General features: G+C 42.6%; 1 protein-coding gene across 7 annotated transcripts in view; it reads right to left on the bottom strand.

Moving 5' to 3' along the window:
- Positions 1-24,032, bottom strand: part of SLC12A7 (solute carrier family 12 member 7) — a 745,935-nt gene that overhangs the window by 33,512 nt on the left and 688,391 nt on the right. For 6 of the 7 annotated variants that reach the window (XM_073587686.1, XM_073587683.1, XM_073587688.1 and 3 more), the window contains one exon: positions 18,686-21,715. The exons of the other annotated variant lie outside the window; for it this stretch is intronic. In XM_073587686.1, coding sequence (XP_073443787.1) covers positions 21,624-21,715 — 92 coding nt within the window. In that variant the 3' untranslated portion in view covers positions 18,686-21,623. Of the gene's footprint in view, positions 1-18,685; positions 21,716-24,032 lie in introns of those variants that run through there. 7 annotated transcript variants of the gene reach the window in all.

The following is a 24,032-nucleotide window of genomic DNA, read 5'->3' as shown; positions in this document are numbered from 1 at the left end:
GCGGTGCCATGCTCATCACAGTCACCTCTGGAATCAGAGAGAGGAGGGATAGCTGCAGCCGATATAGGGTCAGAATTGGTGCTTTATTAGTTAGTGTGGGGTCTAGCATCCTATATCCTCACATCCAGGTAAACCAACAGTCCTTCTAAGGACTATTTCCAGAGTATATAGGTTCCAGCTATAGGCAGGCAGGGTAGCGTACGTCACTCTATACACATCACTGCAAGGCCTGCAGGCACTGTATGTGTATATAGAGCATTGCATACAGCGAGAGGGTCCATTCCCTTCCTGTTTTCTGGTGCTGCTGCTGCTACCTGTGGGCTGTATTATCCGTATATAGCTATCCCCAGATGGAATTGGAATACAGGCTGCACAATTTTTGGTGTATCTCTGTGGCAGCTGATATCTGTGTGTGCTAAAACTATAGCCAGTTTATGACTGTTTCTTTTTTGGGGCTATCTGTACCTTTTTTAAATACAGCAGCATTTAGCCCCCCAAAAATTAAAAATAACCCAACACATTCATTGTTGTGGTATCTTGGTGCCAGCTGATATCTGTGCGTGCTAAAACTATAGCCATTTTATGGCTGTTTCATTTTTGGGGCTATTTGTACCGTTTTTAAATACAGCAGCATTTAATCCCCCCCCCCCAAATTTAAAAAACACAACACATTCATTGTAGTGGTATCTTGGTGGCAGCTGATATCTGTGCATGCTCAAACTATAGCAATTTTACGGCTCTTTCATTTTTTGGGCTATCTGTACCTTTTTTAAATACAGCAGTATTTAGCCCCCAAAATATAAAAAAAAAACCAACACATTCATTGTTGTGGTATCTTGGTGCCAGCTGATATCTGTGTGTGTTAAAACTATAGCCAGTTTACAGCTGTTTCATTTTTAGGGCTATCTGAACCTTTTTTTTTTTAAATACAGCAGCATTTAGGCCAAAAATTTTTTTAAAAACCCAACACATTCATTGTAGTGGTATCTTGGTGCCAGCTGATATCTGTGCATGCTCAAACTACAGCAATTTTACAGCTTTCATTTTTTGAGCTATCTGTACCTTTTTTAAATACAGCAGCATTTAGCCCAAAATAAATTAAAACCCTCTGTCAGGCGCAATAGATCTGACAGGCACACAGTAATTAGTTTCACTTCTCTCTCCTTGCCCACTTATCAGAAAACCCCACCCCTCCTAGTTATCTCCTGACTCTACAGGCTCTGTGAAACCTGATATCACAGTGACTCAGCAGACCTTCTAGTGAGCAGATATCAACACTTTGGCTTCTCAGGCACATTGCGCCTGATTTCAACACAAATTGAAAGGTTAGTATTTTCTTTTTTTATTCATCACGATTGTGTATTTAGCTTGTTTTATGAAGGATTAATGCTAAGTTAGTGTACATAAGTACTGTTTTCTTAGACAAAAGGAGGGTGGCTTCTAAGGCACATTGCGCCCTAACACATACTCTTTCTCTCTTGCTTCAGATTTTCTGCTGCAATGGCCAGAAAACAGTATGATTCATCTAAACCCCTTCATTTAGAAGAAATGAAGATTTTTTTGTTAGAAGATGATGAGGAAGAACCAGCAGTAACTGAGGATTTAGAGGAATCTAGTGACATTTCATCTGAAGATGAGGTAGCAGAATGTAACACTGATTCTGGAACAGAGCAGGATGGTGATGACACTGATACAGAGGAAACAGACACAGATCTAGCTTATTATTTGGGCAAAGATAAAAATACAAAGTGGAACAAAAAGGCACCCAAGAACAAACAGCGCAGAGAATCCCACAATATTATTACACACCTAAGTCGAAATACCAAACGCTGGCCGATGGTAATCTTCTTTACAATGCTGAATGTGGGTGGCATCAACTCACAAGTAATTTACCTCGGTAATGAACTTAAACAAATGCGCAGAAGAATGTACCTAAAACAATTGGCTAATGAACTGGTGAGTGGAGAGCTAAGCCTAAGAAGTACAAAGACGGTTGGAATGCCCCTTGCCCTGCAACACTGGTTGAAGAGATATCGTCCCAAGGACGTTCCAGAACAAACACCGACTCTGCCACCTTCTAAAAGATGCAGTTGTACTACCTGCTCATTTGTATCTGGTTTCAGAAGGCTTTCTAAATATGACTGCAAAATATGTAAAGAATCAATCTGCCTTTCCCATGCAACTTTCGTCTGCCAGCCTTGCTTTTCTAAGTGTACCTGTGCTGCTTCTGCTGCAATTGAAACCACTGAAGATGAGTAGAAAATAATTAAGTAACATCTAAGTGCAATATCCTTTAAGTTTTTTTCCATAATTTTATATTTAAGCAATAGTTAAGTAAAGATAACTGGAGCCTATTTGGCGGTACTACCGAAAAGTGGTACTTTTAGTTTTAATAAGTTTATGGTTAATAAATGTTTTTTTTTGCATCTGATTTGGTGTAATCTCTTTTAATACATTCCTATGAAGGTCACTGACTACTTCTATAGTCCTGAAATTGAAATATGTAGCTACTATAGGTGGTTTTCTGACCTGTGCTTGTCAGGCACATTGCGCATGAACTGAGGAGAATCTATATTGCGCCTGACGGAGGGTTAAAAAAAACCCAACACATTTATTGTTGTGGTATCTTGGTGTCAGCTAATATCTGTGCATGCTAAAACTATAGCCATTTTACGGCTGTTTCATTTTTGGGGCTATCTGTACCTTTTTAAATACAGCAGCATTTAGCCCCCCAAAAATTTTTTAAAAAAACAACACATTCTGTCATGTCTGCCATGTCTGTTTTGTCTCAAGAACTCCTGGAGCGATGTGCATGCGCATATCTTGTCTGCTATCCTGCTTGTTCCCTAGAACATTGTGCACACTCACCTCATGCCTGCTGAGCTGCAAGATGCCTGCGTTTCTGCTTTGCTTTCTGTGATCTTCTCGTCATGTCTGAAACCTTGATCATGTGACGTTTCCTAAGATCCTGCACTGTCTGGTTCTGCAATCATCTCGTCATGTCTGAAACTCTGATCATGTGACCTTTCCTAGGATCCTGCACTGTCTGGTTCTGCAATCATCTCGTCATGTCTAGAATCCCTGATCATGTGTCCTTCCTAGGATCCTGCACTGTCTGGTTCGGTGATCATCTCGTCATGTCTGAAACCCTGATCATGTGACTGCGCTCTGTGATCCTGGAGCATCTGAACTAGGAAGTTCTCCCCTGGTCCTCACCCGGAAGAGGAGGTGCTGTGCCCTATATCAGACCTCCCCTTCCTATGCTCAGGGCCTGAGTATTGTGTCCCTGCATGGCTGCTTGGTCTGTGGGGCGCTCCCTCTATTCTGTGCCCTTGCACCTAGCTCTGTAGTGCATCTCTGCACACGCTCCGTGCTCGTATTCCGTCTCTTGTCTCGTCTAGTGTTTGTCTTTCATTCCATGTCTCGTCTCTGCTCTGCTTTGTCTTGTAGTCATTGTTTGCTCTGATTCTGTTCCGTGTTTCTTTCCATGTTTCCTGTCTTGCTTTGCTTTGTGGCTTCAGGGACCCTGCCTCTGTACCCTGTCCCTGACGTGTTTCCTTACACGTGCAGGCCCCCGTCTCTGTACCCTGTCTAGCCCCAAGATTCTCCCTTCGCCCGGCTCTGGGCTTCGGCCTACGCTCCGCTGCTAGACTGTCCCTGTCGTGTCTCTACACATGCAGGCCTCCGCTCTGAACCTCTCCCTGGTGTGTCTCTACACGTGCAGGCCTCCGCTCTGAACCTCTCCCTGGCGTGTCTCTACACGTGCAGGCCTCGCTCTGTCCCCTGTCTAGTCCCAAGGCCCTGCCTTGGCCCGGCTCTGGGCTTCGGCCTACGCTCCGCTGCTAGACTGTCCCTGGCATGCTCTCTGCATGCGCAGGTCTCCGTCTCGTTCTTTGTCTTGTCCCTGATGTTTCGTGCGCTCTTGCACTTTTCATACTAGGCTTTGCCGTGTGGTATCGCACGCATCTCTGTCCTAACCTTTGCCTAGCCCTGCCTTGTGGCTCCGTGCACATGCCTGGTTGCCTGTGCCTGCCTGGTGTGCCTCAGCCGTGCCGCCTCTAGCCGTGCTCGCCTGTGTGCCTCAGCCGTGCCCCCGTCCAGTGCTAAAGTGGTTCCCGGCTGTGTGGCACCGCAGCGGTGTCGCCTCTAGTCATGCCCGCCTGCAACTGCCATCGTCGGTACCACCTGCCAGTGCCCCCACCGTGGTCTCCGTGCTCTCTTGCACGCACGCTGGTTCTTGCACTGTGCCTTTTCGTGCTACTCTTGCACAAAGCCTTTTGCCTCTTTTGCTCTGCTCTTAACTCTAGTTTGCCTGCCGGATTCCATAACCTGCCCACCGCTGCCAGAGGTCTGGACCTAGATGACTGCGGCCTGATGTCCGTAGCCAGATACCTGGACCCTGTCGGTCGATGCCAGTACCTCGGTTTCCGATGCCATTGTACCTGTCCCTGGCGTGCCCTCGCATGCGCAGGCCACCATCCTTGTGTCTCTCCCTGGCGTGCACTCGCAGGCCACTGTCCTTGTGTCTCTCCCTGGCATGCCCCTTGGCAAGCGCAGGCCTCGTCCTGTGAACCTGAACCTGGCGTGTCCGTTGACACGCATCATGTTGTTAACCCTGTCTTGTTTCCTTGCATGGAACCCTGGCTGACTTTCGGATGTCCGGATCCTGATGATTGCCTACAGAGCTTCAGAACGTGATGTCCCGGTTGATCTTCGCTTGCTGTCCGGAGTCTGATGTCATCGTGCCTCCGCCTACCATCTGCACGTACCATGCTTGGACCTTGGCGTGCCCTTGCACGCACCTTGCTATGTTGTCCCTGTTCTGGTTGTGTTTGGGTGATGTTATCCCTGAAGCCTTCCTTAAATGAAGTTTCTTTGAACTAACGTCTCGCCTTGTCTTGTTTCCCTGAGCCAGCCGTCTGGTCCAGCTGCCATGGTGGCTCACCCCCTTGGTCTTGCCCCTGACACTCCCTGTATGGGGGGTGGTTCTCACTAGGTTAGCTCGCCCTAGGTGGATGGGTGCCACGGCCGAGGGTCCACTCAAAGAAGAAACGACTCAGCGTAAGCTGACGCTTGTCACACATTCATTGTAGTGGTATCTTGGTACCAGCTGATATCTGTGCATGATCAAACTATAGTAATTTTACGACTCTTTCATTTTTTGGGCTATCTGTACCTCTTTTAAATACAGCATCATTTAGCCCCCAAAAAATTAAAAAAAAAAACCCAACATATTCATTGTTGTGGTATCTTGGTGCCAGCTGATATCTGTGCGTGCTAAAACTATAGCAATTTTATGGCAGTTTTATTTTTGTAGTGCTACCTGCGTTGCAGCTCATATGTGTGCTCAAACTCTTGACAGTTTACAGCGGTTTTATTTTTGGGGGCTGCCTGTACCTTTTCTTTAAATACATGAGAATTTACCCCACAAAATAAAAAAGGCCACCCATTCATTGTAGTTGTCTCTCCGTGCCAGCTACTATCTGTGCATGCTCAAACTTTGGCCAGTTTACGGCTGTTTGATTTTTTTGCCTGCCTGTCACTGTTGCTATATCCAGCAGTCTTTTGTATCCCAAAAAATATAAATTAATAAGGAATACAGTCTGTTATCTCAGGCAGAGGCCTGGTGTATCTGTGGTGGAAAAATATTCGCTTTGCAGGCCTACAGTAATTACCACATCCAATTGTTCTCCAAAGACATCCATTTGTAGGCAGCTTTTTACCTCTTTCATTACTCCATTTAAAATGGGCAAGGCAAGGGATGGGGAAGTGGAAATGATGCTGATGGTGCATGCAGAGGACGAGGCCGTGGCAAAACTTACAGTGGGCCACAGCAAAGACCCACATCTTCGCAATCGAAATTCCTGTCCCAGTTTCTAGGGGAACACACCACAACACTATTGAAGCCAGAGCAGTGTGAAACGGTTGTTGGTTGGATAGCGGATAATGCTTCAAGTCACTTAGCCACCAACACCACTATGTTTTCCACACGATCAAGTCTGAGTAGCTGTGAGTGTGTACCGGATATTACTCAACCTGCTCCTCCTTCCTCCCACCATGCCGAGTGCCCTGATACAACTGATGCCACACTTGGACACTGAGAAGAGCTGTTCAGTCATCCATTTGTAGATTCGTGCCTCTCGCCCGCTCCACTTGAAGTAGGGCAAGATGATATTCCATGTAGCGATTCACAAATCTTTGATGACACACAATTGCTGGAAAGTCAGAGGGAGGAGCAGGGTGTCGATGTGGAAGACGAGGTGATGGATGACATAGTGACTGACCCAACCTGGCAGGAGGACAAGCAGAGCGAGCAAAGCAGCACACATGAGGAAGGAGGCATATCACCCCAACAGGCAGGAAGAAGCAATGTGGTGGCCGCAGACAGAAGGTGTGCATCCGTTCCCCGTCACACCAACAGGCCGAAAATTGCCATTCAAAGTGTTAGATCTTCCAGAGTCTGGTTATTTTTTAGGGACTCTGCTAACCCCAATCAGGCCTGACCACCACTAGCATGATTAGGCACATGGCTGCAAAGTACCCGACTTTGTGGGCAGAACCACAGTCTCCAGGAACACTGTCTGCAGGTGACAACACTTCTTCTTTCACTGTTTTGCGTACATGCCAATCCCCAGTTCCACGTGCCTGTTAAGATGCCTCGAGCCCCGCACCTGTTGTTGCCCACTTTCAACCAGCACCATCATCAAGCCTCTCCACATCCTTGTCCCAGCCCAGCCTTCAGTTGTATATACCCCAGTCATTGGAACGCAAGCGGAAATACCCAGCCAATGCACCACAGGCCACAGTACTTAATTCGCACATCTCTCGTCTGCTTGCGCTCAAAATGTTGCCTTTTAGGCTCGTGGAGACGGAAGCTTTCCGCAACTTGATGGCGGCAGCCGTCCCAAGGTACTTGGTCCCCAGTCACCACTATTTCTGCCATTGTGCCATACCGGCCTTACACCAGCATGTGTCCCACATTACCCGTGCCCTCAACACTGCTGTTACTGGTAAAGTCCACCTAACCACGGACACGTGGACAAGTGCCAGTGGGCAGGGATGGTACATCTCACTGATGGCACACTGGGTTAATATAGTGGAAGCCGGCACCCTGTCGGACCTTGAGATGGAACACATCCTTCCCACTCCGAGGATTGCTGGCCCTATGTCAGTCAGGGTTGCTCCCACAGTCTACAGCTCCTGTACCTCCTTCTCCTCTTCTTTGGCCTCCATCTCTGAAATGAACACATCAGTCAGAAACTGGAAGCACTGCCTCAGCCAAGCGGTAACAGGCTGTGCTGAAGCTAATCTGCATAGGTGACAAACCACACAATGCAGAAGAGTTGTGTACAGCACTGAAGGAGCAGTCAGATATTTGGCTGATCCCGCTGAACCTACAGCCAGGCATGGCCGTGTGTGACAATGGCCGGAACCTGGTGGCGGCTCTGATGCAAGGTCAGCTCACACATGTACCTTGCCTGGCCCATGTGCTTAACCTCATGGTTCAATGTTTTCTCAAAAGCTACCTGGAGCTGCCTGATCTGCTGTTGAAAGTACACCGTATGTCTGCCCATTTTCGAAAATCAGCGACAGCTTCAGCAGTCCTTGCTGGGCTTCAGCAGCGTTTGCAGCTTACGCCTCACCGACTGATGTGTGATGTCCCCATGACTTGGAACTCTACAATGCATATGTTGCAAAGGATTTTTGAGCAGAAGAGAGCAGTTGTTGAGTACCAGCTTCAACAAGGCAGTCGATATTCAGGTCAGACACCACATATAAGACCTTAGGAGTGGACATGGATGTCAGACATATGTACCATCCTCCAGAACGTTGAGGACTGCACCAAGATGGTGAGCAGCAATGATGCCATAATTAGCGTGACCATCCCGCTTCTCAGTATTCTGAAAACCTCTCTGCTCACAATAAAAGAGGATGCATTGCAGAAACACCACGAGGACATTGAGCCAGGAAACATACCGGGTGATTACACTCAGCCCAGCCTCATGTCGACACAACGTGGATTGGTAGACAATGAAGAGGAGGAACAGGAGCTACTTTAATTCGCTGGAGATGGTACTACAAGCACAGCTGTCATACCATCTGTTCAGCATGGATGGCCTGATGACAGGGAGGAGGATGAGGAGGACACTATGGTCAGTCGTCCTGTTGGTGAGGACCTGGAAGGCATGTCTGTTAGTAGTTTGGCACGCATGGCAGACTTTATGTTGCGCTGCATTTCCAGTGACCCTCGCATTATAAAAATTTTCAGGGACACTCATTACTGGTTGGTAACACTTTTAGACCCACGCTACAAGGAAAATCTTCATTCTCTTATTCCAGAGTCAGACAGGGGTCTAAAAATGGTGCATTACCATAGGGCCCTTGTAGGGGAATTATTAAAAAAATTCCCATCTGAGAACGCTGGCAGCAGACATCAGAGTTTGTTGTACAGCCAAGGAGTCCAAGCAAGAGAGACGGAAGTATAATCCAGGTCAGGCAGCGGAACAATGGCAAAGTCCTGGGAAAATTTTCTCAGACCCTCCCATCGTGCCACCACAGAGGAAAGGGATGCTGTCACAAGAAGTTCAATGTTTGGGAAGATGGTGAGGGAGTACCTTGAAGATCGTACAGACGTCCTCTGGGAGTCCTCTATGCCTTTTAGTTATTGGGTATCCAAGCTGGACACGTGGAATGAACTGGCTCTCTGTGCCTTGGAGGTCCTGATCTGCCCTGCTGCTAGCGTTCTGTCAGAGCAGGTTTTTAGTGTCGCTGGGGGAATTATAACAGATAAGTGCATCTCCCTGTCAACTGACAACGCTGACAGGCTGACCCTTATCAAAATGAACAAGGGCTGGATTGGGCAAGACTTTAGTACACCTCCAAATGAAAACACCGAAATATAACCTTAAATGCCTTGTCTTTTTTGGGGAGGTGTATTCTCAGGCACTTCTTGACAACCACACATGGGTATCTATCCACTTCCTGAGTTGGTCTGTTTGCTGTTAGCCTCCTCTTTATCCTCATTATCCACAACCAGTAGAACACCAGGCCGAAGGGATTGCGTGATGCAAAAGTAACAACTTTTGGCAAGGGTATTATATAATTGTTATGAACGAGTCACCGTAGGAGGCAAACACAAAAATAGTAGCTACGTCCAGAAAACCAGAGATGTTGGCCACTATCAGATTGCAGACCCCTGAACCTACCAACACAACTAGCAGTAGCCGTGGGGGGTTCCTACGGTGCCCTAGACCCCTCGATCACAGCCGGAGAGCTAAATAGCCTAAAGACAGAAAAGGGAAAACTAAACTGCCCCAGAGCAGACCCCAAAGAAATAGGCAGCCCCCAACAAATAATGACGGTGAAGCAAGATGAAAAAACACTCACACAGGTAGATAGACTGAGCAAATGGTGGGGCCCAAGCTAACTAAATAGGACAGGAAAGGAAGGTTGCTGTCTGCAATCTGCAAAAACCCTTTCAAAGACAATGGCCAACAAACTGATATGAAAAAAGACCCTGAAGACGCTAGGCTTCAAAAATACTATATCAGAACTCAGGTATTTTCTGAAGACAGAGCAAAAAGGAATTCAGCTCACCCAGCAGGGAATGGCAGAAATCCAGAAAAACAAAGTAAAACAAGGTCAAAACACAAATGCAAAAGAAGAGCAGAAAACTTAGCTTTTGAGGAGCAGGACTTCAGACTGGTCTCTAAGAATCCCTCAGAGAAATCACCCGCAGGGAAGGGCGTCGGCAGCCTTATATCCAGTCCGTAACTCCACTCAGCCAGTCATCCTCATTAGGCTCAGGTGCTTGATAATCAGGCTCACTACCTTCCTTTACCAGAAGAGGGAGTTCACCAGACCTCAGTAGCAAAGGGGAAAATGAACTCACAACATATAATATTTCTATTTATACCACTGTATCTGAGCTGTGGCTAGGGACAAACCTATCTTGTTGAACACATTGTGGCTTGATATCTAAGAACTTGTGTTCATCCCTCCGTTTTGTCATTTTCTTTCATACGTGGCTTCACATTTGTAATTTGTTTAATTTCAGGATGGTTTCTCATTGTCTCCTCATTGTCCACGGACGGCTGCATGACCAGGGTTAACGTGTTCTGTTCTGCTACAGGCAGTCCAATTTTTGGCAAGGGTGTCCATGATGCCCATAGTCTATTTTTTTAAAAAGGTAACCCCCATTGGGGAATTCTTTGTCAGGTCATGCACTCCATTACAAAGCTCAGAGACCCACACCCCTACATTGGGTCTGCAATGTCTCTTCCTTATCTCCGACTAAATGACCTAGATGAATGTGTTGTGTACTGTTATAGGCTGGTGAATTTTGGCCAAGGGGGGGCTGTCATGGCTATAGTATATTTTTAAAAAAGGTAGCTCCTTTGGTGAAATGTTTGTCTATGCACTCCTTTACAAGTCTCAGAGACCTACACCCCTACATTGGGCCTCTTTCTTAACTGTGTTTCCTGCAATGTCTCTTCCTTATCTCAGACTACTTGACCTAGATGAACGTGTTCTGTACTGTTATAGTCCGGTGAATTTCGGCCAGGGGGTGCTGTGATGGCAATAGTATATTTTGAAAAAAGGAACCCCCCCCTTCTGGAATTGTTTGTCTGCTCATGCACTCCATTAGAAATCTCAGAGACCCACACCCCTATATAGGGCCTACTTCTTAACTGTGTTTCCTGCAATGTCTCTTCCTTATCTCAGAATATATGACCTAGATTAACGTGTTCTGTATTGTTATAGTCTGGTGAATTTTGGCCAAGGGGTGCTGTGATGGCAATAGTATATGTTGAAAAAGGAACCCCCCCTTGGGGAATTGTTTGTCAGATCATGCACTCCATTACAAATCTCAGAGACCCACACCCCTACATTGGACCTACTTCTTAACTGTGTTTCCTGTAATGTCTCTTCCTCTTCTCTGAATACATGACCTAGATGAACGTGTTCTGTACGGTTATAGGACGGTGAATTTGGGGCAAGAGGGGGCTGTGATGGCAAGAGTATATTTTAAAAAAGGAACTCCTCTTGGGGAATTGTTTGTCAGCTCATGCACTCCATTACAAGTCTCAGAGACCCACACCCCTACATTGGGCCTCCTTCTTAACTGTGTTTCCTGCAATGTCTCTTCCTTTTCTCCGACTACATGACCTGGGTGACGTGTTGTGTACTGTTATAGGCCGGTGAATTTTGGGCAAGGGGGCTATGATGGCACTAGTATATTTTTAAAAAAGGTACCCCCATTGGTGAAATGTTTGTCAGCCTATGCACTCCTTTACAAGTCTCAGAGACCCACACCCCGACATTAGGCCTACTTCTTAACCTGTTTCCTGCAATGTCTCTTCCTTACCTGCCACTAGATGACCAAGGTGAACGTGTTCTGTACTATTATAGGCTGTAGAATTTTGGCCAAGGGGGGCTGTGATGGCCATAGCTCTTTTATTAAAAAAGGTACCCCCCATTGCTGAAATGCTTGTCAGCCTATGCACTCCATTACAAGTCTCGGAGACCCACACCCCTAAATTTGGGCCTACTTCTTACCTCGGTTTCCTGCAATGTCTCTTCCTCATCTCCGACTACATGACCTAGGTGAACATGTTGTATACTGTTATAGGCTGGTGAATTGGGGGCTGTGATGGCAATAGTCTATTTTGAAAAAAGGAACCGCCCCTTGTGGAATTGCTTGTCAGCTCATGCACTTCATTACAAGTCTCAGAGACTCACACCCCTACATTGGGCCTACTTCTTAACTTGGTTTCCTGCACTGTCTCTTCCTTATCTCCGACTACCTGACCTAGATGAACGTGTTCTGTACTGTTAAAGGGCGGTGAATTTTGGGCAAGGGGGCTGTGATGGCACTAGTATATTTGTAAAAAAAAAAAGGTACCCCCCCATTGGTGTAATGTTTGTCAACTATGCACTCCATTACAAGTCTCGGAGACCCACACCCCTACATTTGGGCCTACGTCTTACCTCGGTTTCCTGCAATGTCTCTTCCTTATCTCAGACTACATGACCTGGGTGAGCGTGGTTTGTACTGTTATAGGCCAGTGAATTTTGGGCAAGGGGGGCTGTGATGGCAATAGTATAGTTTTTGAAAAGGTACCCCCCATTGGTGAAACCACATCCTTATTGGCAAAGACTTGATAACATTTATGAGATGTATATTTTAATATGCTTTGTGAACAATACAAACATAAACCAACGGAAACATATAAAAAACATCTTTAGAAATTTTTAATAGCTCTGTGATAAGAATACAATTTTGATTTTTAAAACTGTAGGCATATATGTTCTTCAAAACATGAACAAATTTTTATATATACCTAGTCTAAAACCTTAAGAACTGCGTTTCAAAACTATTGCTACGTTGCTTTTAGAAAGTAAAATGGTTACTGCCCGATGGACCATACAGGGTCGAAGGATCAAACATGGCAGCTGGATCATTGCCAAAAGAAACAGGATCCTGAAAAGTGGGTGCCATAGCACATGATGGCCAAACAGGGGCTGCTGCTGGTATGGGGTTTGGCTGTTTAGTTTAGAGACGTAGACTGAAAATTATTGTTGTTTTGGTCAGCAATTTTCTGCAGGTTATTTGACAGATAAGTCAGAATATTTTTCAGCTCTGGCATGCACACTTCATCCATACCAGGTATCTTTTGCCCTACAGGTGGGTGTCCTTGTTCCGCCATCAAATTCTCCTCCCTTTTGACATCCTGTAATATATATGTGAATGTCATCAGAAATATCCTGATCCTCCTCTGTCTGAATTTTGGGGACCTTTCTGGGACATGAAGACCAGAATGGATGGTTTAGAAAAAGTAGAGACAGTAAAAGATGAGGATGTTCATCCTCAAGACCTGGCCCCCCTAAGGGGCAAAGTTTGACAGGTATTGGCTGGCATGCTGGAAGTGGAATTATAAAGGCCTCCATGTTGTTGGCATTGATAAGTGCATATCTTACTTTGTGGTTGAGGTAGGAATAGAGCCAACTGTAGAACACCGCATCACTGCAGGTCTGGGGGCAGAAACAGGAGGCACATATCCTTGGTACATGCAGGCCAGATGAGATCCACATTTTCCCAGACTGATTCCTGAGAGATGACGCCTTTAGTTGTGATCTTCTTTGGTAATTTTGGACAAAGGTGGGCACTATATCCCGAAACTTGCATGGCTGTAACTTTGAACATCTTAATAGAAAACATCTGAATCAAGCCTTTCCATATTGCAGTTTCAGATGAGGAGGCGTTCTCACTTTTTATGCCTAAGACATCATTTTCCATGCAATCAATGGTCTCTGCTGTCTGTGAGGATTGTAGCTTCTGTCCATATCTCTTTTCCTTGGCATTTGTGATTGTTGATTTTATTTTTGCACATTGGCCCATATTATTCATATCTGAAGGTTTGATTTTTCCCATGCAAATGAGGCAATGGAGGTCGAGAAGGTTAAATTTTGTGATGACCTGTTGTGATCTCATTTATGTTATTAATATCTGAACTCAGTGAATCATTGGTTTTTTAAGGTGCATGAGACAGATCCTCCAAGGTCAACATTTGATCTGGTGATGTATCAATTTCAATCAACCCCTTGTGTGTGAGCTTTATCATTTGCCGTTTTTTACTTAGTTCCTCCTCTGCTTTCTGAATCATCTCCAATGTGTGCTGCCTCTCCTGGTTTCTCCAGTCAGTTAGCCCCTGACAAGCCATTTCTGCAGGACTCATCAGAACCAGACGTTATGGGGTGATTTCACCTAATAACACACATTGAAATAAACCCTTATTTGTGGGGTCCTTCAGATTGAAAAGAAGACTTCTGTATTGAGTTTTGTATCTTATACTAGTATCATGATACAAGTCAAATATTTCTTCAACATTTTCTGCCGGTTTTTTCAATTATTCCTTAGGCAACTCAAAATTCTTTTTCTCCTTAACCAAGTCAGACAGAAGTGGTGGTCAGTATTCTAGGCAACGAGCATCTCATCAGGACTTCATACAATGCCTGTAATGTGCTTCCACGAACAGTTATAAGGGACTTTGCTGAAAACAGGATAAGAGAATCATGTCGATTTTCTACATCAAATGTCTGCTTTTTGGAATTTCGTTTTCCCACTTTCACCTTTGAATTTGTTGGACGAACAGATTCCAGCAGATTGTCAGTTGACCTTTCAGAGTGAACCAGAATTTTTACCTTTATAACGTGTGTATTCTCCGCAGATCACATCGTCATTATCGGACACATCCTGTACTATTATCTGAAGGTCCAATTATGGATGGTCAGAAGGTCTCTCTAACTCATCCAGCATCTCCACCTTCTTGAAATTTACATTCCAGGATCCCAACAGAATGCAAAATTCATATTCTGCTCTATTCCTGACAGCAGAGCCTGCATTCATCACCAAGCACATTCTCTCTACTAACCCACTTTTATCCCTGCTGGATACACTGACATCTTGAGAAATTGGGGTGACCATGGAATGTTTCGACAACCATGTGCAAGGAAATTCTGAAACTCTTGGTACATCAGGATCAGGAAAAGATGCAGTATCTGGAGGGATTGCCACCATGAATCTCAAACAAGCCCAGTGGACTGTGACAATCACGATCATCTGGGAAGCAGGGTAAAGCGATAGCAGGGGAGCGCAAAGGAAAGGGAGAAGCTTGAAAGGTTTTCTTCATTAAGTTCCACTACGCGTTTCAACGGATAACCTCCGTCTTCATCAGGTGACTTGTTTATATCCTCTCTAGAGGCACCCGACAGGAGCAGCATCAGATTACTATTACCAGCGCCCTGAGACCTGTCAGCCTGGCGCTCTATATATCTGTCTCACTGACTATTTCAATCACGATCATCTGGCTCTGATGGGTTCACACTAAGCTGTGTATCCATGTTGTATCTTTCTTTCTTGGTCCACCAGTAAGAGGAGCTTATGGTGGTCTTCCCATGTACTACAACAGGAACCCCAACAGTGCCGACCGGCCTAGTACTAACGTCCCCCTCCTCATGTTCACTCCTTGGCATAGGCCGGTATCGCCGCGTTCCTTCATAACATTTATGTACCTTAAAGAGTTCACTTGAAAAGATCCTTTTTTTGTTGCCTGATTGCTCACATTGAAAACATTTCATATAAATTTGATAAAGCAATGCAACAGTCTCCTGTCTCCAATCACGTCATTCAGACTGCATTGTGGGTTATTCTCAAAAGCTTAATTGAAAACCTACACAATTTTGTGTCACATTAGTAAACTTTATTGTCTTGCAAGGATTTAAAGTAATCTGTTTCACTCGCTTTTGGACTAATTGGTGAGATTTTTATCAGTCACAACTCTGAAGTGTTAGCAAGTTTTGGTGGAAGAGATGCATATTCTTTCTTTTTTTTTTCCTAACAGTCAGTTCCCCTTAACTTTGTGTGATTTTCTATGTAATTTTTTATTTGAACATTGAGAACTGTAATTAGTAGGGGAAGAACGCACTTTTCTGACATTTGAAAATAATCTTTTGGAACCATGCCTTGTGTAACGTCCACCATCTTGCAATGTACGATTTTTGCCTACAGTTTCACAGTTCACCGAGTGCTTTTCTTTGCCATCGGAAGACGATTTCAGTGCAGCCACATTATTTTCTTTATTTGATACACTAACATTTGAAAAAAAAAAAAAATCAAGTGTTTCTGTTCAGAAAACGAACACTTTGCATGGAGGTGTAATTAATTTTTTGTCGTGCAAATGCCATTTACTTTGATATGTTGAAAATCTGGCACCGAAGCCCCATTATTCATCACTTGGGTAGATTAACGTAGACCTTTTATGTCTATCATTGGCGACTTCTGGATGTACCAACTAAGTATTGTGAAGCGGATTTTCATGGGCCCATCCAGTATGTGGGTTCAAAGGCGTAATGGGGTGCATGTGACTATGTAGCAGGGCTGGCCTTGCTGCTAATGTGCAAAACAAAGAGTACAGGAGTACAAAATGATTATGGTGAATTGGATTTTCCTGGGCCCATCCACTATGTGGGTTCCAAGGTGTAATGGGGTGCATATGACTATGCAGCAGGGCTGGCCTTGCTGCCATTGTGTAAAACAAAGAGTACAGGAGTACCAAATGAATATAGTGACATGGATTTTCCTGGACCCATCCAGTATGTGGGTACCAAGGTGTAATGGGGTGTATATGAATTGGTAGCAGGGCTGGCCTTGCATTCAATGCTACCTTTTTATGGAGACCCTCCTGGACATCTTATGAAAGGGGTATTGGGGTGCGTTGTAATTCTTGGCAGCCCAACCACTCACAGCATAGGCTACAACAGTTTAGGAGACCCATTGTTTAATAATGGCCCTTTAAGAAGATTAATTCTGCCTGATACACCAGTAAAAATAGGCTTTGTGACTTTAAGAGTTCCGCCTTCATAAATGAAACAAGATGGGGCTGCTTATGTGTCACACACCACATGGCCAGCTAGGGTTGTTAAATGTTACAATGACATTTTCCAGTGAATGCATTTGTAGTGGATTAAAGCAAAGTTAAAGTTGAAAAATGCTTCAAAAACGCTGCGTCTCAACTAAGCCCAAGTGGGGGAAGAACATTTCTGTCTGGGGTTAATTATTTTGCCTTACAGGCAAGTCATTAACCTGCAAAGGATGTAGCTTAACATATTTCCCAGCAAAATCCGTTTTGGTGTCGTTTTGGTGTGTTTTTTGTTGCATCGGGAAAAATGGCATAAATCTCGGAAAAAAATTGTTTAAAGCTGTGAACTAGGAGTCAGGAATGCTTCCAGGGGCGATCCCCATGATGTCCCTGTGTCATTTGAGCAGTGTTTCCAGTATTTTCAGACGTTTCTAGACCTTAAAAGGACCCCCAGGGGATCGCGGCAAAAATGCTCAGTTCTCCCATAGACTTACATTGGGCTCGTTGTTCTGTCCGAGTACCCGAGTATTACAATTTGCTCGACCCGAACAATGAGCACCCGAGCATTTTAGTGCTCGCTCATCACAAGTTCTTACATATAGTACTCATTTTAAGTCAATATCAGAGATTGTATGCCAAAACTTAAACATATTAAGAGACGATGACACCATGGATGTTTTGTTAGAAAATGGTATCAAAACTGTATCGAGACATGCTCCTACTTTAGGCAATTTTTTATGTCCCAGATTTTTATAACCCTAGTCGGGTGACAAATTCTTCTAACTGATTATCTACCACTGGCTTTTATGCATGTGGACAACATCCATGTAAAACCTGTCTGCGATCTAAAAAAACACCACTTTTTATTGTTCCAAAAATTTAAAGAATTTTAAAATTAAAAGTTTTTTGAACTGTAATTCAGATTACATGGTATACATAATTGAATGTTCTGATTGCAAACTTCTATATGTTGGCTCCACTATCAGGAGACTAAAAGACAGGATTAGAAAACACCTGTATGATATTGTCCGACCCACAACCCGTAATATCTCAAATGTTTCTAGTCATTTAAATACTATACACAAAAGACAAAACATATATTTAATGTGTTTGCGATAGAACAAATACCAAAAATTTACATTGTGGAGGCAGAGAAAAAAAAGATTATGCGACCGGGAAGCATATTGGATTTATTTATTAAATACCCGAGTACCGCTAGGTTTAAATTTAAAGAAAGAAATCATGGTGCATTATTGATGTATACAATTTTTGTATTATTTATATATTATACAATTTTCTCCTATACAAATGCATTATGTATATTTTCATGTCACATTTTTCTCTTCACTTCTTTTTTTTCTCTGTAATTTTGTTAATTATATGTCTGCTATTCAGCTGTTCCAAGTGCTCTTATATCGAGTTTGTTCTGTGCACAATGTAACTGAAGAGTAAAGGGCCCGTTACACATAACGATATCGCTAGCAATATCGCTGTAACGTCTGATTTTGTGACGCAGCAGCAATATTGCTAGCGATATCGCTACATGTGATACTTACCTCTGACCGACTCCCCCGCTGATTATCGCTGATCGCGCAAGAACGTCCTGGACCATTTCTCGTCGGGCACTTCCTGCTGGGCTTCCTGTGGCGCCGACGAGCTACGCGTGGACGCGGGCGGGAGGACGTCAGGATCGCCTCGTCTGACAAGTAAGTAGTGACCCCCGACCGCTGCTATATTGCTGGGGAGATCTGCCTGTTTGGCAGGTCACTAGCGACCACTTAGCGATGCACCAGCGATCCATATCGTTGTCGGGATCGCTGGTGCATCGCTAAGTGTAACGGTACCCTAAGAACACCTTGCATGTTCGAAACGCGTACATTTTGTTTTTTGTGGGCACGCTTCCTCCAGCATTACTGGTTTATTGTCCTGCAGCTTCATTTGATTTTTCATGTTTTAACCTATCAATAAAGATTTATGGTTTTTATTCCTGGAGCTGGATAGTTTCGTTACTTTGTTCAAATCATCATTGCTACATTATATCATCACAATCGTAAATTTCAATTCTGTCCTAGTAGAGGACAGCAGGTAAACTCTGTAAGGTGAAAATGAGGCTGTTGATGGCCTACAAATCAGTTGGCTTTATGCTGTATGTAAGATGGAAAAATATAAACCCTTGTCAAACTCATTTAATATCACTGATACAGAATATGGAGAACATCAGTTGTTGTAGCTCCTTTTCAATGATACAAATTAAACATTCTACATGGTCTATAAATATCTGCTACTTTATTCTCAGAAACAAACTGAATATGAATAAACAAAACATTTAGGAATACACTATACATGGAAAAAATATGCAGCATAAATAAGAAAATTAGGACATTTATTTAGTAACACAACAAAATACAATATTTTGATTATTAGTATGAAAATATAATTTAATACAAATTAAACATGTAAAATGCTGCCAAAGTGTCTCATCTAAGCGCAACAACAAACTGCTGATTAATCATGAGCAAAACCAACGCTAAACAGCTGAGGTAGCCAGCCTGGTATATTAGGAAGTCATTATCTCTTACCAAACTGTGAACCCAAAGAACAGAGTCACAAAATGCATTACTCCGCTGTTCTCTGCTCTTTCAGAAAACACTGACACACTAGAGAGAGCAGAAATATAGTCTGGTATGTATTAAAGGGGCTTCATGTATTTCTAAAATATTATCCTAGTTGGTACACCAGGCATAGCCACACTTATGGAAGTCATGGGGCCATCTACAGCAGGTAAGGGACTAAAGTGCCACAGCCCTTTTCAGTTTGCTTATCAGTGGAGGTCTGATCCATGTGAAGCGCAATGTAAAATTACAGAAACTCCTTTAAGGAAGCAGAGATAATGTAATCCTGAGTATATCATTTCAGCTACTTTCAAGGCATTCACTTAAAATTCTCCACTGGGCAACTGATCGCATTACAGCAGGTAACACGGATTAAAAAAAGAACATTTCAAAATTTTTCAATGAACAGATTTTAAAGAATAACATTTCTGACAACGTTCAAAGTTGCTGAAATTTAGGACTGTGAATTTCCATGTCAGTGTCCGTAAAAGAAGAGGTTATGATATTGAAGGCACTAAATATACATGATTAGCATGGCATTTCTTGCGACCACTTACATCCTGATATGTAGCCATTGTGATAAAATATGGTGTTTATTGCTTTATTGTGGATCTCCGGGACTAGGTAAATAAAATTAATATTGATTAGTAATTTGGAGGACATACTTTTAATCCCATTTTAGGTCTCATATATTTGTCCTACTTATTATTGGATGGAAAACTGCACTATTTTCTATTTCAATTTGAACATTTTCCAATGATTCTTCTGTAAGTTTTTATTTTAGGCTGAATTCACACAGGTCATTTTTGCAAATATTTAACAGTTTAAAAAAATGCCACATATGAGCAACGCTGGAATGATAAAGCGTGAGTAAAGCCAGATTTAGTGAGCTCTGGAAACTCTCCTGGTACACAGCGAAGACTGGTCTGTCAGCTTGTGGAAGTGTCCATTGAGTCTGCATTTGTTTTGTTTCTTCTAGTGCATTCTTCATACATCTGAACAACCAAAGACAAACTACAGAACTACATTTTACTAACAAAAGACAAACAATGTGTCACATTTTCAATAATTTGAAAATTTTCACATTTTCTAGCCAAAGATTTTACTTTTATTCCCAATTATGATGAGAAAAGTTATGTTTAGGGCACTGCCTTTAGGTTTCAAGAGGTAACGGAAGGAGTGGAAGTTTATATGACTGTCTGATGTAGTCTGTAATCATGGAGATGCATACTGTAGGTTAGTATAGAGACCAAGATTAATCACACTATTTTCAATGTTGTGTTACATTGTCACAGTGAAAGAAATGCCTATATAGTCTATTCAGCTGCATTTCACAACAAAACTAAAAGGATACCAGCAGTTTACACCAATTCGCTGTACAATACATGAAATATTGCTACAAAAATATTTTAAAAATGCAAACCAAGTATAACATTTTACAATTTTCACAATTAAGGTAGATTACTGTATCACCAGCTGACTGCTGATATTTTTACTTAAAATATTTTTTAGTTGCCTTTCTGTTCTCTCTCAATGTTACTGCATATTTTTTATTCTTTAAATTTAAAGCACAAAAAAATCAGTAGTACACTCTTCAACATTAAAATTGCAACACCAAGAAGATGTGGAATTATGAAAATTAGATCAATATGTGATCCTGTGATTTTCATAATTCCATGACTTTTCCTTCTTGGTGTTGCAATTTTAATGTTGAAGAGTATAGATAAGATTAAAGGGGTGGTCTGAAGTGTAATATTAATTTTCACCCTAGATTCCTATTTATTTAGTGCCATAATTTAAACTATTTTCTAATTTCACTTGATCTAACAATTCCCTATTCTTCCCTCACTACAATAACTGCTTTCTTTTCCCACTTTCTTTTTGATGATGCGTTTGAGAATCCCAGTGCATGCAGTAACAAGCTGGTGACAGTGCGCTTTGTCAGAATACCCAGCATGCAAAGACTAGTGACGTCCCCTCAAGTGACATCACTGGTCTCTGCACACTCGGCATACTGACAACGCGCTTTGTTGTCGGCTCATTACTGCTGCTCTAAGCCGACAGAGGGAGCACTGTCATTGTGCACAGGACAGATCTCACTGCAGATAGTCCGGCCCCTGAAAGGAGAATCACTAATGACAATTCATCTCAGGGAGGAGGCAGCAGTGACTGCTGCACTGAGAATCTCGCGTCATCAAAAAAGAAGTGGAAAAAAAAGAAAGAAAAGCAGTTACTGTAGATAGTGTAGAGAGGGAAGGATAAGGAACTTTTAATTCAAGTATATTACAAAATAGTTTAAATTATGGCAATAAATAGGGATTTAGAAGGAAAATTCTTTGTTCTTCGGACCACCCCTTTAATGTAGCATACTGAATTAATATATGCTATTAGCTGAGAAGAGACCATAGCACTTTAACTTCTTCAGTGTAGATACAAACATGCACATAATTTATGCACGATGGTAGACGAGTGATTGCCTGGTGCATCACTTCAAGTATACAGTAACAGTGTATATGGCTTTATTTTGTCGATTTTGGACACTGTTCCTTGTTTTTGCAGTGTCCTTTTGTAATATCACCTAAACAGATTACTATGAATAGATGGTAATCACTTCTCGTCCACCACCACGAACAAGCAGTACTCTATTTAAGCCTTCGGTTAACACTTCTAAAAATTCCATATCTGGTTTGCAATGGTTAAAGAAATTAGGATTTTAGACGTTTTAATGATTTTACAGTAATTTATAGAAATGTTTAAGATAAAAAAAGAAAATTAGCTTAGACTTGTGGAAGAAGAAAACCCAGATATACCACTAGTTCTATGCATTTGATTTACCAGTGGCTACGCTCACAGGACCATATAAAAAAATAAAAATAATTTTTAAGCATATTTGCCTACTGGAGGCGTACACTCAGACAGTCTACTAGGTCTACCTCCAGTAGGCGTATATGCCCCAAAATGATGCACGACAGAGTGCACGTTCACTCTTTCAGCACTATTATAGTCAACAGACTTGTTGGTGCATATGCTTGAATATCATTTAGTTCAGATGTAAGCACCAACGGCACCAAGGAACGTGTTACAAAATGCAATATGAGAGCATGATTAGTTTACCGGCTACAGCAGTTCTGACACAATCAGAGCTTTTAGATATAGAATTCAGCAGAGCTGAGAAAGCTGCCCCCACCCACACCAACCTCCTTATGTACAATGGCTATTATTATAACAGACAGCTACTAATCACAGGGGAGGGGCCGTGATCGGACTAGTGTAGTCCACCTATGCTAATCACAAGTGATAAAACACGTACTATAAGTAAGCATCAAACATGGTTATAAATGACATCATTCAACTCTGTCTCAGCCTCTATCTCCTGCTGTCTTCAAATTCCATAGCAAAACCATGCTGACAGATTCTCTTTAAAGAACTAACCTGTATCCTTAAAAATCAAGTGCTATATGGTTGATCTGTATGGGATCCAAAATTTTTGTTTACCCATAGTCTCGAATTTGTGAGTCATCTGAAATACGGAAGAGACTAGTGCATACTACAAGTTTGTTCAAGTGGACATTCAGTCGTAAAAAATGGTCATCTGAACAGCCTCATTGAAAAGCATTGGTCCATGTGCTTTCAGTATTTTTTTTATTAAAAAAATAAAAAGGTCAACACCAGGACTGAAAATAATCATACGGTTACATGGAAGTTAGTGTTTCTAATACCACAATATGATTTTTTTTCTATGCTTATTCCATTTTTTTCCTACTTTTGATGATTTTGTTTTTAGCTTTGAGGTTTTGTTTTTTTTTTAACACATGTGCACACAGACATATATGTCAGTTGTATGTATGACGTATTTTCACAATTGCTTGCTAAAAGAGTTTGCATCGGGTGCTCCGGTATGCAACGAGTATTGCGAGTACTCGAGTGACATGCTTGAGTCCCTGCCCCTCCCTGCATGTTTCATGGCTGTTAGACACCCAAAAAACATGCAGGGAGTGCATGCCATACACGGGCAATCCCTGCATGTTTTTTTGTGAGTCTAGCAGCCAAGAAACATACAGGGCAGGGACTCAAGCAGGTCACTCGAGCACCCGCGATACTCAGTGCATAACTGAGCATCCGATGCAAACTCTAGTAGCGAGCACTTGCGCTCAACACTAATGATGACATATTCCATATGACTTTCTGTGTAGTACCTTTGGTTCAAATTCCTCACTATACCCCTGGATAAAAACCTTGAGAGCTGTAGTTTCCAAAATGGGGTCATTTGTGGAGTGTTTCTGCTGTTTAGGCACCTTAGGGGCCCTGCAAATATGACAAGTCACCCACAATCTATTTCAGCCAATTTGTGTTCCAAAATTAAAACGGTGCTCCTTCTGTTGCAAGCCCTGCTGTTTGTCCAATCCGAACCTTTTGACTACATGTGGGGTATCGCTGCACTTGAAAGAAAGTGGGTAACAAACTGTTGGGTCCACTTTTTTGTATTACCTCTTTGCAAAAGTTAAATAATTGGGGCTAAAGCAACATTTGAGAGTAAAATTTAATGTACTGTATTTTGATCATTCCATTTTGCATTAATTCCTGTGCAGCACATAAAGGGTTAAAAGAAATTCCTGACAACAGTTTTGAAGTATTTGAAGGGTGTGGTTACTAAAATAGTATAAATTTTGGGGAGTTTCCAATATATAGGTCCCTAAAAGTCCATTGAAATCTGAATCGGTCCCTAAGGAAACAGGTTTTGTAAATTTGTTGACAAAAAGAAAAAATGAAAATTGCTGCTAAACTTTTAACCCCTCTAACATCCTGTCAAAATAAAGTTACATTTGAAAAATGATTCAGATGTGAAGTAGGCACATGGGAAATGTTATTTGTTGATTATTTTGTACAGCATGACTAAGTTGTTTAAGGATATAAAGATTGAAAGTTTGAAAAATTTGTCAAAATTTGCGCCACAATTGTGATATTTTCACAAATAAACGCAAGCAATATCAAACAAATT

This window comes from Dendrobates tinctorius, unplaced genomic scaffold (genome assembly GCF_039654945.1).
Source record: "Dendrobates tinctorius isolate UK_male_01 unplaced genomic scaffold, ASM3965494v1 ptg000102l, whole genome shotgun sequence".
NCBI classification, from domain to species: Eukaryota; Metazoa; Chordata; class Amphibia; order Anura; family Dendrobatidae; genus Dendrobates; species Dendrobates tinctorius.
This window is presented reverse-complemented; position numbering and strand designations above follow the sequence as displayed.